The following is a 19241-nucleotide window of genomic DNA, read 5'->3' as shown; positions in this document are numbered from 1 at the left end:
ATTTTTAGAACAATTAGTTTGTTATCATCTAAACCAAATGAATAGGTTGCTGCTGAAAAACAAACCAGATTAAGAGTAACAACTAAAATGCAAATTTGCTCCAAACTTTCCACCTAGCAGACATCTACATGTCTTAACATTAAAAATACTTTTGATAGATATTGATAATCAACTTTAAAATTCTGATTATGTTTGAATTAAATTGAGTTGTGTGAGACTTGTACATTTTACTTTTAGCTGTTTCTGTTTCATACCAAAATATTAAATTCAGAAACGTATAGTTGAGTTACACACACAGTAAGAAAGAGAAACAGAAATTGTCTTTCACTTCAGAATGGACTTAGAAGAAGAGAAAACAAATAAAAGCTTTACCTTACTGGTTGGTATACAATACAGTAATACAGATAAACCTTTGTTATTATTATTATTATTATTATTATTATTATTATCTTAACTGCAACTCACTACGTATGCTCAGAGGACTAAAAATTATTATTTTTTTTAAAAGGCACTTTTTTTTTTTTTCCGGTTCCTTCCATTCTAATCATCTCATATAGGCCTCAGAAATACAGCTGTTGAACAGAAAACTTTCTATAAGTTAGAAACATTCTGGAAGGGAGAAGAAGAAGCTCCAAAAGAGCTCTTTAAAACTTTTTTTATAGGTTTACTGTTGTAATATTCAATGTTCTTTCAGAAAAAAAAATAAATTATAGTATGATGAACCACTGCTACATTTCTGTTCTATCATCTTACAAAGAAAAGGGGATGTGTACAACTCAATGCTATGTAACATATTTTTAATAGCGCAAATAGACATGTAGCCAAGCAAGCATATATTACTTTATGATTTTACTTTAAGGGAAAAATAGAGTCAAAGAAGTGACCTGAAACCACCTGTTCCTAGGGATCCTGAGGGAAATATTCCCCCATTTTAAGACAGTCTCTAAGAAATTCTCGTTTCCAGCATCATCACAGCATTGCTGTATTTCCTACCTCCCTGTTTGCCAGATTTATGCCCAAGAACTTAGGTTTCCAAAATTAGTAACCGCATTCCACTTATTATATGGTGTTTGTTTCCCTTATTGTCAACATTTAATTGCTAATTAGCCTTATTCAGAGAAAGCAAATATGGGGGAAAGGAACAAATCCTCTAAAGAACAGTCATTTGAATAAAAGACAGATACACATTGCTCCATACATGCTTATCCACATGAGGTCAGATGGTTTAGAAGTTGATTTGAATAGAGATAAACAGTTCATGTCACTTCTTATTTTATTAACACATCCAATGCTATTTCTGACAGCAGGACTTAGAGGTCCCGTCTGCAGTTTTTTTCCTTCAATATGCCTTCTTCAAATTCTTTTATTTTCATATTAGTTTAGTACCAACTTAGTGATCAGAATATCCACGTAGTTAGTGACATAGAAGATAGTATGTTTGGAAAGCAGCTTCAAACTAACATTGGCTAAGAGGGTTTAGTCTAGAAAATTCATTTAAGCCTGAGAAAAGGCTGAAAGATAACAGTGTATTGTAATTACTGAAGAGCTCGATAACACAATAATGAAATTAGATTGGAAAAACTTAACTTTCTCCAGCAAGACTATTTTGTAGTTCAGGTGGGATGGAATTTAGGTCAGTTAGAATTGTATCTAAATTTTCATGCAATCACTAGTACAAAAGATCAGTTTCTTGCAAAAAGACATATTGTTTTTGGATGGAATCACAGGAGTCAGCTTCATCTACAGCTTTCCAGGTACCACTGCTATCAGATTTTTGGACATTATACACTCTGTGGTGAACACATTCCTTGTAACACTGAGCTATAATTGCAATGAACTTTGTGAAGCAAGTTATTATGAATAACTTGACAAATAAAAGTTTATAGTATTAATTAACCCTACATTTCTCTATTCCCATGGAATAGACTGTATCTTTGCCTTGTATAACTGTGCAAAGAAGATGCTGGAATTAGAAGCAGCAAAAAGAAGGGCAACATAAGGAGACTGTAACAGGCTACATATGCTGGACAGCTTTAGGGGGACATAAAAGAAATGGTTTGAGACAGTACCAAGTACAATTCCAAGTAGCAGTTCCTGGAATAGCTCTATTACTTCACACTAATTGCACTCAGTTGAACTTGATTAAAAATTGACAGGAAGAAAAGGGATAATCTTAAAGATGAAGGCTCAAGTTACCTTGGTTTAAAGAATGTCTTAGCAGATTTTGGTGTATTGTAATCTTGTAAGCAAGAACATGATGAAGAAAATGAAAAAACACAGAGAAAAGAGGCCTTAAATTTGACCTTCTCAGGCATTTCATCTGGAGTTGTTTGTTTGTTTGTTTGTTTGAGATGCTCTCTACCTGGAAGTGTCTGTATGTTGAAGAGGGGAATGCTTTATTTACCAGCATTTGTTGACTATGTTTACTTTATTACATGGCAATATTTTCCCCTTTTTCTGTCACTGGAATACCATGAGGTTCTTTTGGTAATTACTAAGGGACTGTCAACAGACAAAGACACCTAAAATTCCCCTCTAGCAATGAAAGGTATTTTCTTTTTTCTTTGCATTCCCTTCATTTTGTATTTCACTTCTAGTAATTCCACAACTACTTATAATTGAGGAAATAATGCTTGAAGAGTATATATAGGCATCACAGTTTGATCTTATTAAATCAGATCATAATAAATGAGATATTTGAGTAGAAAACTAGCATTGATAAATACGTGACCTAGTTTAAATAGTAGCTTTGATAATGTCACAGAAAGGATCATTCCTCCAGCAGAATAAAGTTTGACTGCACCTAGGAACGAAATATAGCCAGGAATTTTAAACCAGACCTCTGAACCAAGTTTCTAATACTTCTCTCTCTTTGCAACATATCTAAATAACTACAATAATATGCTGAATATTGTGATTCTCTTGAAAAAGAAAGAACCACAAGCTTATGTTTAAGTGTAGGGCTGGTTTTGCTTCATAAATATCAGGCTTGTGAGACAAAACAATTTGATCAGAAATTTACTTTAAAGAAAGATCTGAAGATACTTCTGAAGAAACCTAATGTGTGACTCAAATAATATTTTTCCCTTGTAGAACAAAAAAAAATCATAGTCTACATATCAAAGACTGCATTCTTGAATTGTACGCTCTGGATTGTTCTAAGGAACAAGGTTGACTTCTTAGATGAATGAAGTAATGTTAATACTAGCCAGAAAACAAGATGTAAAAAGAATAAGAATTGCATTAGGGTATGACAGTGGAGACAGACTTTGTAACTAAGAAATAAACTCGGTAAGGACCTCTAGATATTACAATAAGACGAGGGAAAAACTGTATGCTCTTTTACAGATGAATGATATGTAGAATTTACTGAAAATGTAGAGATTTTCATGAACTGAAAACACAGATTGCAATGAGATTACAGACAACTGCTTACATTTTTTGCTGCATACATGAACTTTGTAGACTATTTTCTGATCTGAAATGGAACACGAATATATGCAGAGCTGTCTTTTCAATTTCACAACGCAACTACATTAACTCCGTGAAGATGTAGGAAAGTTAATATGAGTTTAGAGAAAGATCCTTTATTCTCACTGATTAAGCAGAAATGAAAAGCAGAGTGACAACTTCAGCTGCAAATGTTGATTGCACCAAGCTGATATTACCAAGATGTCCACAATTTTGCCATCTTTGATCTTTAAGACTTAAGAGTTTCAAAAGGACTTTGGGGATGCTCTATAATAAAACACAGAGGTATAAATTAGACAGGCATCTCCCTGAAAGTCCTTACTGCCCTCTTCTGGAGTAAATGATCTTGCACATCTAGTGGTCTTCACTTTTGTTCAATGTGAGGACCATCTCACTAATAAAAATCATCACCTGATTATCAGGTCTTTATTTTTTCATTTGTGTTGTCATACAAAATGCCTGCCAAACATGCATTTAGATGATCAAGAAAATTATTAGCATTTCACCATGACAGAGGTTCATGCAGTAATAACTTCCTCGTGCAATGAAATGGACTCACTTTTACTACAGAAATTTTAATGGTAGTAGCTGATATTTGCATTGACTGACCTTCAACTTGAGGTGAAATGCAACACTATAAAATCATGATCATTCACTTTGAATTCTAGAATGCTTCTATATGGTCAATCTTCTTACCACAAATAGAGCTGTAAAAATATGTATATATATACCATGCCAAAGCTGCATTCAAAGTCCACCTTGTACATACTGGAGTAAGAAAGTTTCTGTCTACTTGCTGTGGGTTCTTCCACCCATTAAAAAAGTTCAAAACAAATAACAGATTTTTCACCTTTACGATTTAAGTGCAGGCAACCTGATACTAAAGTATCTTCTGCCATTCATGCAGGCAACATACATATAGGCATTTTTGTTTACACTGCTGTTGACAAAGCCACCTGACCCACAGCTAAAACACATAATTACCATGGACTGTTCTCCAGCTAATTAATCAGAAAATGTTGCAATATGCTATCAGTAGGATAATATAGTGCTGTTGTTGTAGAGTTCAGTGTTTTTCTACTTGAAAGAAACAAACTTCTTGAATACCAGGATCCCTATTTCAACTCAGGGGATGTAGGGAATAGTAAACACCAAGTAAAACTGCCATCCCCAAATCTAAAATGGAATTTTCTCTAGTTCACCAAAAGGTACAAGAGATTGATTCTTCTTTGTCAGCAAACTGTTGGGGTAGATGTAAAATGCTGAAGATTTAAGAATTAGACAGAATCTTATTTTGTTGTATTAATCTCCTGCACTCATCCTGAAGGAAACATAAAAAACCCTGAAACTGAGTAGGGAAATACTAATGCCTTATTTAGATGGTAGTTCCTGATTTAGAAATCCTGTAACAAGCATTTTGATTGTTTCAAGGAAGGCAACAGAAAACTACTAGCTGCAGTTACTATGAAAACGGCTTCCTTCTGTATGTTCTTCTTTTGTGTTCAGGCAGAAGAACCTTGAACTCAAGAAGTACGATAAAATATCTTTTTTGCTTTTACTGATGCTTTTTAAAAAATCCCAAGACACATAAATGCCTAAGAATATAATGCAACAGGAAACACTCAAATACACACAAATCCTCAATTATTGAACTAAATTTTTTTCAAGATGCATATCTTCCATGAATTTTCAGAACAAGTTGGCAATTCAGAGGATTATAATCAAGACATATGAAGAATTTAATTGTCACTGTAGATCTGGAAAAGGAACAAGGAACCATTCAGTGAAACAGCAGCTAGTTAAAGAGAGCAGTAGAGAACACTGTTTCTGCTACTCCTTGCTGAGCATTATTATTCAAGGTTTGGCTTTTCAAGTGAGAGACAAACCTCAGCAACTTTTCTAAGAGAGACAATATTTTTCCGTTCTTTCTGGATTTTGCTATTCTCATTACAAATTAGCATCCTTCATCTTGTGCAGAAATAGAGCATCATCTATCGTTAAGGTATCAAAATGATCTTAATGGTGAGCAAAATAAAGCTTTGGTCTTTTCATTCAAACTAAGACTGTGTCTAATCTGTGATGCTACTTTTTAAATAATTTTAGGCTATAAGCCACCTGAGAATGGGGGATTGCACTTTTACTATAATATTTCATTTACTGATGGTAAATTAATGATTTATTTATGGTAAATTGTACTCTTGACAAATTTATAAAAGATGGCCAGAACTTCAGTCATTTTCCCTTTGTTATTTTTTCTTAGCTTTCTAGGCAGAGACAGAAAAGGAAATTTAGCTTCCACTCAATTCATAAATCAAATCATCCACAAATTAGAAAAATACAGTTCTAATGAGCATAAGATTACAGTTCCAGTTTCAGATCGTATGAAATGCGGTGATTACAAGTTACTGAACATAATCCATTGTAGATATAACCAAATGAGACAAAATGAAAACAAATCCAGAAATTGTGAAGAAATTAAACAGAATTGTGCAACAGCAGAAATCTGGAGAAGTTCCTTATCTGACTCCAATGAAATTTCTTTCAGTTTTCTTAATTTTGTTTTTAAGGATCAGGATGTATTTAGTACCATTAAACTACCTGAAATAAAATTGTGATTACTGAAGAAAATTTACAGCAGAAACAGAACCCCCCAATTGAAAGAACCAAATGCCCCCGATACCATTCAAATTAATTATTTCCAGTTAGGCTTGAAAAGTTTTGCTAATAATCATGAAATCAGGCACATTCTTTTACTTTCAAAGATAATGTTACAGCCAGTTCAAGAAAAGAAATATGAATACTTTCTGGACATTTTAACTCTTTCTTCATAATAAAGATCATTCTTGGCTTTTTTCAAGACAGTTCTTTAACAATAAAGTTTTATTTTCCTTTAACTATGAAATTAAAATTTTTATGGTCATTTAAAAGCAATAAGTTCTACAGATTTCAGAATTTTCAAACCCTACCAACCAGAAATGTACAGGATTCACACCATTTGAAGAAAAATTGTACAGAAGCTTATCAATAAGTTTGTACTAAATCTCTACATTTACATATGCTTTTTGTTTTATAGTAATCTATTTATACCTTAAATACAGTATCCCTTTAAAAGAAATAACGCTATCTGCAGGTCAGGTAAACTAGCTATCAAAGACATTTGTTTCAGTACACTAGCATTCCCAAATACTAGAGTCTTCTGCTATAGATTTAACCTAAATAAAGCAACTTCCATATGAAGTTTGAAAGGACAGAAGTAGCTAAATACATGGTTTATTAACACTTTCTTGCTCCTGAAGTTCTGTTCTGTGAAGAAGAAAAGATTTTGATCCTTTTTAAAGTGTTTTCATTATATAAATCTATATATATATATAAAACCCTCACAGTTACAATCACACTATAATTCTATGCAATTCTTACTGTCAGAGCCAATAGACATAAGTTTTGCTTTAGTTAATCCCATTACTAATGAAGAAAAAGGAAAATGTCAGGCTACTTAGAAATCTTTGCTTCCTTTTTTTTTTTTCTTTATATATATATATATATATTTATTGAGGTCTACATAATGATTTCTTATTCAACTTTTCCAATTTAAATTCATTTTAAATATGCTGACCACACAATGATGGAAGTAGACGAGTATCTGAATCAGTGTAATTTCCAAACATATGGTACCTAAATTCTAGGCATTTGAGATGCCATCTGAGAGATGCCAACAAGAGTTAGCAACAAGTTGCCAAACCAACAGAGTTTGGTTTATTCAAAATACAACATCCAGGAACAAGTGTATTTTAATATTATAGGTCATGTTAAATGAGACCCCTTTGTTGAGCAACATTAAAAATTCAGGAATAATTATGCATATTTATAATAAATGTATTTCACTACTGAAGACAACAGCAATTCCAGCAAAAGCCCACAGACCTATGGTTTTATTGTTTATAGGCAAAGTAAGCTTTCTTTCTATACCTGTAAGTTCTCTCTCTTCAACGCTGTCTTCCAGAGATCCAAAGGAATAATTAGGTGGACTGATTGCAGGACTAGAAATAAAACTTGTACAGGCAATGGATGAGTTGATTTCGAAGTAGTCATGGCTGTGATTCATTCGGTGAAATTCCAGAGAAGATACTATTGATGTGCGCTGCTTGGGCTATAAGAAAAAGAAGTTTGGAGTAAAAAATATAGAATTTATATTCGTGTATAATTTTTATCACTTGACATTTAGTAAATTTACTTAGAGTTTCTTTCTTTTTACTGTTTTTATTTGGCCCAAAGGTTATACTAGTAAAAATAATTTCAATCAACAAGCTGTTATGAATTAAAGATAATTTCTTTCAAAATTTGGATTAATCTTTATTAGAAAAAAACCGCGTATCAATTCTAATCAATTTAATTCAAAATAAGGCTTTACAACCTCATATGTAACTGGAATCATCTTTTGCTACACAGGCAGCTCTGCACCAGCTGCCTTGCTGGATACATCTTGAAAAACAATTAGACTACTTATGCCTGTATAAAGAAATTTACAAAATAATACCAAGCACTCAATACTCAAAAGCAACCCTCTACTGTTTATTCAGTTTTTGAAGGGCTACCTTAAGTTTTCAAAGATTGAAATGTCTGAAAGCTTAGGGGAAAATTGTCAGCTTAAAAAAAAACATATATGGAAATCAGATTTTCTTAATAAGTTTTCATGGAATGCATCTATACTAGTTTCTATCAAGCATGTACTTTTGAAGTAAACTTCTGGATTGACCCTACTCAATGGACTGTACTTTGCACTGCAGACCAGCTTCAGAGCATTAGAAACTCATTCCTTTTGGGTGGACCTACACCATAATGTACATTCCAGGATTGTATAATTCCAGGTCCTTATGTCCTTTTGATGATAAGACTACGCTAAAGCTAGTCCAAAGTAAAATCCATGAAATCTATATAGTTTGAATATCAGGTCAGCAACAATTTTTTCACTCCACAGATCTGTTCCCATTACACTGCACTTCTTATTAATATAGACATAACCATAGTGCTCTCAGTCATAGACTACAAGGCACAGACCAATAATGGTTTGCAACATCATGATAAGCAGTTTGTTGCTAACCTGCAGCACTGATATGGCTCCACACACTAAATAGCCTTGATGCTCCTTGCTGCTTTAGATGCAATGACCTGAAACATTAAATGGCTTCTCCAAAACAGAGGAGGTCCTGCATCCTGGGGTACAGCTGTCTGTATATTTTACCCTGCATGACAGGGAAAAATATCTTGTGAACTGCTGCCCAAGATAACTAAAACTGGAAATAAATTAATAGAGAAAGAGAATAAACATGTTGTCTTGTTGCAACATGTTAGGCTTAGCAGGACAGAACATTTGTAAAGGTCAAGGATTTGCTACTTACTGGTGTCACGACTAAATTATTGTCCCGGGAGCAATGAGATCTTCCTTGGACCATGAAGCTGTTCACCATTCCTTACTTAGAACTACCTATTAAAATACAATCTATCCCAGTGGAGCAATTTTCAATTTTGTTTGTGGTCTATTTCATTTTTAGGTTATGAGAGCTACAATGTTTGTGTTACAAATACAGAACTAGACTGCTTTCACCAAAAATGTACACTTTCTATTGGAATGTCTGACCAAAAAATAAATACATAATTAATAGACTTGGGTTTGGATAACACTGATTGTTTTTTAAAGTTGTGTTGGGCGCCATATGAATTAACTGTGTCCTGTTCATACTGATAAAAATTGTGAAGGGTAAATTTGGGCATTCATCTGGAACTCATCTATGGTCTATTAAGGGAATTTACTTTTGTTAATAATTAAATATAGCTTTTTGCTTTGAAAAGCTGATTCCTAGGGCCAGTAATTTCATGGGAGAGTTCAGTGAACAAGGCCAGCTTCCAACATCAGAGTCTGGTTAAAAGTCATTGTTTGGGACCTAAGCCAAAATAAGTCTCTTATCAGGCCAAAAATACCCACATGTGTTAATTAAACCTAAACTGCACACTTGCTAGACAACAAATTCATCAATGACTTAATTATTTCTAAAAGCAAAAAAGATCTCTGGTAATTTAGAAAAATGTTGCTGGCCCTTTTCCAAGCAATGTGTCTTTGTGGTTTTGCAGGAATTCAGCTTCTGAGCTGAAAGACACTTCAAGTAACATGATGTGCAGGATCCTGGTTACTCTTAAACTGAGACAGTTCTTATCCAAAAGGGCAGCTGGGATGGTCCAGCTTAATCGTCCCAAGCAGGTACATAAACAACTGCTCTGGCCTTTGTCCAGTCAGGTTTCCAACCACTGCCTCAACTGTGTGCCGCTTTGTTAGAATCTGAATGACAGCATCTGATGCATCATATACCCCTCTGCTAATTTACGGATGATCAGGTGTTTCACTACTCCTTACTGTACTATTACAAACTACTGTAATATTAAAAAGTTTGACAAAAATACCTGCAGAAGTATCTGGAGCAAAAATAATATTCTGAAGCTTGTTTTACAGACCAGTTTAGTATGCAAATGCTCCTAACTTCTAAAAAACATGTCCATCAATAAGTAGTCATGATTTTCTCTGGATACATGGGATAGTGATTTTAAAATATGTCTATAGTGATTTTCAAAAGATAATTATGGAAGCTGAAATATGCTTTCTATTTGTTCGTGCTAACATGCGACCATCTGTTGATCTGGGTGACACAAAATACTTCCTATATTATTTTGGGCTTTGACATTATTATTATTAATTCAACATATCTCAGCTTAATATGTCTTTCCAATGTAAGGGTTCTGAACATAACCTCAGGCAGGCTCTAGCATGCTGCAGCATAACACTTCTGATTTACTGTTTGGAGTTAACAAGGTTCATCTGCCAACATGTGCCAGTAATTTCTCTACATAATTACTGACGCATCTTACATCCGAGCTTTTGTAGCTAACTAGAGAAGCCTTTTGCTCCATTGCTGGGTCGTGTAAAATATTTTGTTGTTAAAGTATGCTAATGGTTCATTAATATATTCTAACTATATCTGGGAGTCCAAATTCATCAAGTGCAAAGTTAAGCCACAGAAGAACACTGAAAATATCAGATAGGCAAGAAAGGATGATGTTCTGCTATTGAGAGCTAACAGTTTCTCTTTATGATACATATAACGGCACATGCATCTCTTTCATTTTATTCTTCAGAGTGTTGGAGTAAGCAGTGGTTCAGTGAGGAACATGGTTCAATTAAGCACAGATTCTGTGTAAAGATCTTCTCTTCTCTGAGTGAATTAACCTCAAAAACTCATTGCTTATAACACCTGCTTGTGCCCGTGTATATGTGTGTAGTTGATAAGCCATAGAGACACAGTAAAACAATTTATGTTGATTGCATCCCTCTGTTTCTCATTCTCTAAACTACAGTTCACACCTTTTTTTTTCTACAGTTAAGATTAAATTCAGCTACAGATTCAGATAACTAAATTTATAACATAGCAATTTACATCTACACTAGGTAACTAAGCTCCCATTACAGTCAATTGAGATATACTCAATACAGTCATAGAATCAAAGAATCATTAAGGTTGGAAAAGACCTCCAAGATCATTTGGTCCAACCATCCCCCTACCATCACTAAACCATGTCCCTAAGCACCCACTAAATCATGTTCCTAAGCACCACGTCCAACCTTTCCATAAACACTCCCAGGGATGGTGACACTACCACTTCACTAGGCAACCAGTTCCAATGCCTGACTGCTCTTTCTGAGAAGAAATGTCTCCTAATTCCCAACCTATGCCTGCCGTGGCGCAACTTGAGGCCATTCCCTCTAGCCCTATCACTAGTTATCTGTGAGAAGAGGCTGACCTCCAGCTCCCCACAACTTCCTTTCAGGTAGTTGTAGAGGGCAATAAGGTCTCCCCTGAGCCTCCTCTTCTCCAGACTAAACAACCCCAATTCCCTCAGCTGCTCCTCACAGGACTTGTGTTCCAGGCCCTTCACCAGCTTCGTAGCCCTTTTCTGGACATGTTCCAGGGCCTCAGTTTCCTCACAGGCAGAGCCAGCAGCGGTGGTGGCTGGCCATTTAAATCAGGCATTGCTGCCATTTCACAGCCACAGGTGATCGGTTCTGAGGCAGTTGCGTTCTGCAGTGGAGCGGGGGATTGTGGCAGGCAGGCACTTTTCTGCATCAATCATTAGAGCCCAGAAAATAATTCACCTCACCCCAATCAACTTGATTTTAGTTCGCTTGTCTTAATACAGGCATTTAGCATCACTGGATATTCTCTGGGGCATCCCACCTGAGCCTCCAGCAGCCATCCAGAAGACTGCAGGTCTCCCCTACGTTTCGTATCATATCTGATAGCCTCCATATGCATGTGAAAGACAACTTCATGGCATCTCAAATGACATTAGATGCCTATTTTTAGGCAACTGTGTTGAATCCTACATCTCTCTGGAGCATTATGGTAGATTGGACATCCAAATCAGAGATTTTTATGTACAGAGAGAAAAGCACAGCTGTTTTACTCCCATGTTGAATTCCACCTCTAGCACACATGTAGACACACTTGACACCTTACTTCATTTGTTAGAATATGGAGCCAAATTCCAGTCTTACTAGCAGAATTTATAGCCAGTAATGAACAAGTCACTTACTGGAGTCTTGCACCTTGGCCTCCTGGATTGCATCTGCCAAAGCCACTCCCAGATTACATTTCCCAAGATCTGTCAAGACAGGTACTGAATAATTCTAAAAAGATTATTTACTATGTAGAACACCATAATGTCCAGGAAATGTAGTTGGGGTCAAAGTTTTAGAGCAGTGGAAATTGTACAAACACAAAACTCTGTCCCAAAGAGAATGCTTCCTTCATTCTTTGTACCAAAGTCGGCTTTGTCAGTCATCACATCCGCTTCATACTACTGAGAAGGTCTGTACGCACTTAGATAATCCTTGTGAATCTACAGCATGCTCATGACTTAACTTTACCCCCATATGTATGCTACATAACCACATACAGATTTGTCCTTAAGTAGTTTTCTTTATTCATTACATTCACATATTTAATTTGTTATGTGTCAATTTCTTTAATGTCTGATTTTGTTTACTTTGAAATGTTTCTTGATGACTATTATTTCAGTTGTCCTAACACAGACCTAGAAAATCCTAGATCAGTCTAAAACATATCAAATCACCCTAACAAAGAAATTCATCATCAGTGCAAAAGCAAAAATATATCAATAAAAATATTTGAAGATATTGCAACAACAAGATTTAACTAACTTTCAAATCAGGTCTAATAAGAATATTTTCATGCTAAGTCAGTAGTGAATATATATCAATGAAAGATACCACTTAGAATACTGAAAAACAGGAAAGGCATCAAAGTACACATATTGAATTGCCTTTCTACTAAATGTACAAGGAAGACATTACTTAACTGCTCCAATGAATGGAAGCTACATGCAAATTCTGTATGCTAGCATGACTTGTAAGTGAGCATGAGAAGGATCATTCAATATTTCTCACAACATTCAGGAAAGGGAGTTTTACTCCAATTAAATATCCGTATTTCCAATTCCGTTCCCAATTAAACATCAAAATATTTCTACAACTTTGAAGTACTCTGCAATACAAGCTTGTGACTCTACCTTCTCTTATCTGGAATTTGTGTACAGAGCTACTTCACAGTCTTCACAGAATTAATTCTCACAACACTTCTCTGCACTCTGGCAGTTATTAGACCCATTTTACAGATGCCGAACAGGGGTACAGAACTCTCACAAGTGACAGATGTGTGACTCATTCAATCACTGAGAAACAAAAACCCAGTAGAAATTCTGCAGTGTTCCTGATAACTTCCAGCTGCCCGACATAATGTCCTACTTGGGGCAGAGTGGCTGGAAAGCTGTGCAGAGGAAAAGTATCTAGGGACGCTGATTGATGCTTGCCTGAATATGAGCCGGCAGTGTGCCCAGGTGGCCATGAAGGCCAAGGGCATCCTGGCATTCCTTGTATCAGGAACAGTGTAGCCAGCAGGACCAGGGAGGTGATCTGTACTCTGTACAGATCTGCACTCTGCTCTGGTGAGGCCGTACCTCAAGTACTGTGTTCAGTTTTGGGCCCCTCATAACAATAACGTCATTGAAGCCCTGGAACATGTCCAGAAAAGGGCTACGAAGCTGGTGAAGGGCCTGGAACACAAGTCCTGTGAGGAGCAGCTGAGGGAATTGGGGTTGTTTAGTCTGGAGAAGAGGAGGCTCAGGGGAGACCTTACTGCTCTCTACAACTACCTGAAAGGAAGTTGTGGGGAGCTGGGGGTCAGCCTCTTCTCACAGATAACTAGTGACAGGACTAGAGAAAATGGCCTCAGGTTGCGCCACGGGAGGTATTGCAGCCAGTCGCCGAGTTGATCGGCTCTGGGGCAGACGCGTTCTGCAGCGGAGCAGAGGATCAAGGTGGGCAGGGCTTTCTTTCCAGCATCGATGCCACTCACAGCAGCCGAGGGAGCTGCCAGAGCTCGGCAGCCCTCGCGAGGGCCCTGACGAGGCGTGGGCGGAGCCAGCAGCGCCCCCTCCCTGGCCGTACAAAGGCAGCCCCTAGGGAGCGCGAGAGAGCAGGAGCGCGGCGACCAGGACGGGCAAACACGCTTCAGTCAGGGCAGGGCACAGCAGTGCGCGCAGGCAGGGCAAGAATGGGGGGCGCCCTCACCGCTCTTTTCCGACTGTCTTTCCAAATGGTGGTTGTGACCTGCTCATGAAGAGCCCAGCCATGGTATCCACCAGGCAGGAAAACACGGCCTCCACATCTCTTGTGGCCTCTCCAGCCACAGTCACTGATGTGGCTACCCAGACAGAGGTCTCAGGGAAACACACAGCCGTCCAGGTCTTGGGCTGCAGGGTGTGCCTGAGTCTTCTGTCGGTATCCAACAGCAGCAGCAGTGGGTATGCCTGTGGGAGGTGTGCCCAGGTTGAAGAATTGCTCGGCCTGGTGGTGGAGCTTCGGAAGGAAATGAGTAGGCTAAGGAGCATCAGGGAGTCAGAGAGGGAAATTGACTGGTGGAAGTGTACTCTACCCTCCCTGAGACAGACTCACAAGCCACAACACAAGTAACAAAGGTTCCTCTATCCCACCAGGCAGCCACTACACAGAAGTCAAAAGTTACCCCATCCCGCCAGGCAGCAGGAGGGGACCTAGGCTAGCAGGGGGAATGGAAGCAGGTTGCTGCTCGGGGTGGTAGGCGAGCCCTCTCCCTGCCCACCTCACCCTCCCATCTACCCTTATATAATAGGTATGAGGCTCTAGAACATGACAGTCAAAACAACAATGTAGACGAAAGCCCATCTGGGTTGGAAGGGGTGCCTAAGGCAAAGCAATCTACCCCCCGGCATCGCTACATCTTCTGTCAAGAAAGAAAGAAGGGTTATCGTCATGGGGGACTCCCTTCTGAAAGGGACAGAGGGCCTGATATGCTGTCCGGACCCAACCCACAGGGAAGTCTGCTGCTTCCCTGGGGCTTGGGTAAGAGATATTGCCAGGAAAGTCATTTGCCATGTAGAGCCCACCGACTACTACCCAATACTGGTTTTTCAGTCTGGTAATGATGAAGTAGCAAGGAGAAGTCCGAGAGTGATCAAAAGGGACTTTAGGGATTTGGGGCGACTGGTTAAAGGATCAGGGGCACAGGTTGTGTCTGCCTCTGTCCTTCCGATAGGAGGGATCAGTGTTGACAGGCAGACTCAGCCCATCAATACATGGCTTCGAGACTGGTGCCACCAGCAGAACTTTGGGTTTGTTGATCACAGGAAGGTCTACACAACACCAGGCCTGCCTGCAGCAGATGGGATGCACCTCTCTCAGAAGGGGAAAAGGATTTTTGCCCAGGAGTTAGCAGGGCTGACAGATAGGGCTTTAAACTAGAGTTGGAAGGGGAAATGGATAAAACCAGGCCTGCCGGTGATAAGCTAAAGGATGGCGTGCTAGAATCAGAGGAACCGTGTGCTAGTGAGGTCCTTTGGTCTGCTCCACGAGGTATTGCGTACAGTGAGGTGCATTTGAAGTGCTTCTACACAAACGCTTGCAGTATGAGGAATAAACTGGGTTTCATTCCATTGTGCTTAGAGAGCTGGCTGATGTCATTGCAGGACCCCTCTCAATTATTTTTCAATGGTCTTGGGAATCTGGAGAGGTCCCAGTAGACTGGAAGCTGGCAAATGTTGTACCAATTTTCAAGAAGGGTAAGAAAAAAGACCCTGGCACTACAGGCCTCTCAGTCTCACGTCAGTGCCTGGTAAAATTATGGAGAAGATTATCCTTGAAGTTATTAAAGCGCATCTGGGGGACAATGCAGTCATTGGTCCCAGCCAACGTAGGTTCACGAGGGGTAGGTCCTGTTTGACTTACTTGATTTCCTTTTATGATAAGATCACCCATCTAGTCGATCAAGGGAAACCAGCTGATGCGATCTTTTTGGATTTCAGCAAAGCTTTTGACACAGTTTCCCATAGGATCCTAGTGGACACAAGTCCAGCATACAGCTAAACAAAAACATCATACGATGGGTGAGCAATTGACTGATGGGCAGGGCTCAAACGGTTGTAAATGGGGTTGCATCAGGCTGGCGGATGGTCACTCAGTTTTAATCTGCAGAAATCAGCAGGCCTGATTAATTCTCATCAGTCAAGCATGCTGCCAAAAGTTACTTGGTTTATAGGATCTGAACTAAGATCATAGAATGTCTTGGGTTGGAAGGGACCTTAAAGCCCATCTAGTTCCAACCCCCCTGCCATGGGCAGTGATGCCACCCACTAGATCAGGTTGCCGAGGGTCTTGAACACCTCCAGAGACGGTGCATCCACAGCTTCTCTGGGCAACCTGTTCCAGTGCCTTACCACCGTCTGAGTGATGAACTTCCTCCTAACACCCAATCTAAATCTCCCCTCTTTTAGTTTAAAACCATTCCCTCTTGTCCTCTCATTGTTTGCCTGAGCAAAAAGTTTCTCTCCAACTTCTTTTATAAATCCCCTTTAAGTACTGAAAAGGTGCAATGAGGTCTCCCAGGAGCCTTCTCCTCTTCAGGCTGAACATCCCCAGCTCTCTCAGCCTTTCTTCATAGGACAGCTGCTCCAGCCCTCTGACCAACTTCACAGCCCTTCTCTGGACTCGTTCTAAGAGATCGACATCCTTCTTGTGCTGGGGGCCTCAGATCTGGATGCAGCACTCTGGGTGGGGCCTCACAAGGGCAGAGAGAGGGGGACAATCATCTCCCTTGACCTGCTGGCCACTCCTCTGTTGATACAGCCCAGGATTCAGTTGGCCTTCTGGGCTGCAAGTGCACGCTGCTGGCTCATGTTGAGCTTTTTGTCCACCAGAACCCCCAAGTCCTCTGCTGGGCTACTCTCAGTGCGTTCTTTTCCCAGTCTGTACTCATGTCAAGGATTTCCCCGACCCAGGTGCAGCACCTTGCCCTTAGACTTGCTGAACCTCATTAGGTTCACATGGGCCAACTTTTCTAGCTTGTCCAGGTCCCCTTCGATGGCATGCCTTCTTTCAGTTGTATCAACTGCACCACTCAGCTGCAAACTTGCTGACAGTACACTTGATCCCTTTGTCTATGTTGTTCATAAAGATATTCAACAGCGCTTGTCCCAAGACAGTCCCCTAAGGGACACCATCCATCACCAATGATCAAGTAGCTTTGAAATTGCAAAATCTGGAGATTATGATGGATCTGGTTTTGAGTAATGTATGTCACCTAAAAGTGACAGAATGCACTGAATTGCTACTGTACTCCTGAATCAATTATTCTGTCAAGTCTCAAAATACTATGTTAAACAAGCTGAAGATGCATTGTCTTTTTAACAAGGTAATCTAGTCTTCTGTTACTTCATTTCATATAATTTTATCTTAAATTACACGTACAACTACAATTAAAAATAAAATATAGGCATTTTCAACACCCATCTTGACATTCTTGTTTTTATTTCTTAACATCTTAATTTAGTTTAAGAGCAGAAGGCAGAAATTACACAGTGGCTGGAACATATATATCCCAAGCAGCCACAACAGGGAGCTTACAAGATCATGAGAATTTAGAAAAACACACACACAGATATAAAAATAAAATGGTTTCACTGTAGTTTTTTTTTTCTTGCCTTTTTTTTTTTTCTGTGAACTGTAAATCCCTTACTAATAGTATAACACATTTTAAAACTAAGTTAATTTTTAATGGCACTATGAAAGTACTAGAAAATTGTTTGATTTTCTGTTTAGGGAAAGACACCTCTTCCATCCAACATGAGCAGAAAGTGCATACTTCTTCACAATGATCTCCATGACCTATCAGCACACTTTGATCATCTCACCATCAAGGCACATTCAAGGCACATACACAGCTCTTTTCTCTGTGGCTAGAAAGTCATGCAATGTGACTAGGTACCATATATGCACAGTGTTTTCTGTTTCTGTGTTTCTGTTCTCTGTGCATGTTTTACTAGCTCCTCCTTTAGATGTCCTCCACTGGAGTACATTACTGAACATCGGGGGGTTGCTGCTGCCTTCCATCTTACCTCTGGTCTTGTCTCATATGACAAGTGAGACTGGGAATGAATAAGGGGAAGAATGGTTCTTCTCCCAGTTTCCTTTTCCCTTGGCTTTTACTTTCCATTTAATTGCAACCATATCGCAGCTGTGGGTTGTGAGGTGTAGTAGTTTTAACACTAAAAACCATAACACTTTTGCAGTGTTTCCCTCTCTGACTAAAATTTGAAGATACTCCATTATTCCTATCCTAGAAAACATTGCTTGAAATGAGCTCCAAATGGTGAAAAATAATTTTGATAAATAAGGATGTCTTGTTCCTCATTTATATAAATTTCTAGCTTTTAAAGATAAGAAAATGTTATCTTCAGTGAAACACCTGGAAAATGGATACTGTAAGGCCCTTTTCTTTAAAAAAAAAAAAAAGAAGAAAAGCTCAGTTTTCAGCTGTTACCAATATCCCATTTTGAGCCACAGATTATGAAAATTACTTATATCATTACATTTGCATATTACAAATTTTGAAGGGTCAAGGTGATAGCTGTTTTTTAAGTTGCATGCTACAGATAGCATGCATGTGTGAAAATGTGGTGCATTTTCTGATGATGATAAAAGATTATTCAGTAAGTAAGGTGCTCAAAACTGCCCGGTACTACATACTACATAGAAACAAAGGAAAATGCTACAAATCTGGTGACTATCCATTATAGCACTGTAGATAAGGCTTTCAACTTCATAATTTTGAACGTATTACCATCTCCAAACATATATATAGTAGGGTAGGGCAGCTGGTATGGATTAGTTCACACTCTTGCTATTAAAACTATTAAACTTTCAGAGAAGGGTCTGCAAAAAAAATCTGCCTCCTTGGAATGGACCTTGGCCCATTAAAATTCCAAATTAGGCCCAACAATGGACAATTTTGGAGAGAGGGAATTGTACAGGACCATAACTGTACAAAGACTGTGTTAAGAATGCAACATATAGTATAGATGACTACCTTAGAGAGCTCAGAGACATTCTCTGACACTGCTTAATTCACTAGTGTCAAAGTACATACCTACCATTCAGTATCCAATCTTTACGCTCAGTATTTCACCAACTTGGACTGTTACAAATTCAGATATGAAAAATTTTCAATTGTTCTGTATCATTTATGTTTATATTGAACCAGGAAACTAAGCCAAGAGAAGTTCTTGAGGTAAACGACCAATTTCACCAGGAAAATGAAGTAATATTCTTAAAGCAC

At 38.4% G+C, this 19241-nt stretch overlaps 1 protein-coding gene across 5 annotated transcripts in view; it reads right to left on the bottom strand.

Annotated features, from left to right (window-relative positions):
• The window catches only part of ANKS1B (ankyrin repeat and sterile alpha motif domain containing 1B), a 440891-nt gene that overhangs the window by 256989 nt on the left and 164661 nt on the right, over positions 1 to 19241 (bottom strand). For all 5 annotated transcript variants that reach the window (XM_083852386.1, XM_083852391.1, XM_083852392.1 and 2 more), the window contains exon 12: positions 7438 to 7618. In XM_083852386.1, the coding sequence (XP_083708512.1) occupies positions 7438 to 7618 (181 nt within the window). The remainder of the gene's footprint in view (positions 1 to 7437; positions 7619 to 19241) is intronic.

This window comes from Anser anser (assembly GCF_964211835.1).
Source record: "Anser anser genome assembly, chromosome: 1".
Classification (NCBI taxonomy): domain Eukaryota; kingdom Metazoa; phylum Chordata; class Aves; order Anseriformes; family Anatidae; genus Anser; species Anser anser.
Note: the sequence above shows the minus strand (reverse complement) of the source record. Positions and strands in the feature narration are given on the sequence as shown.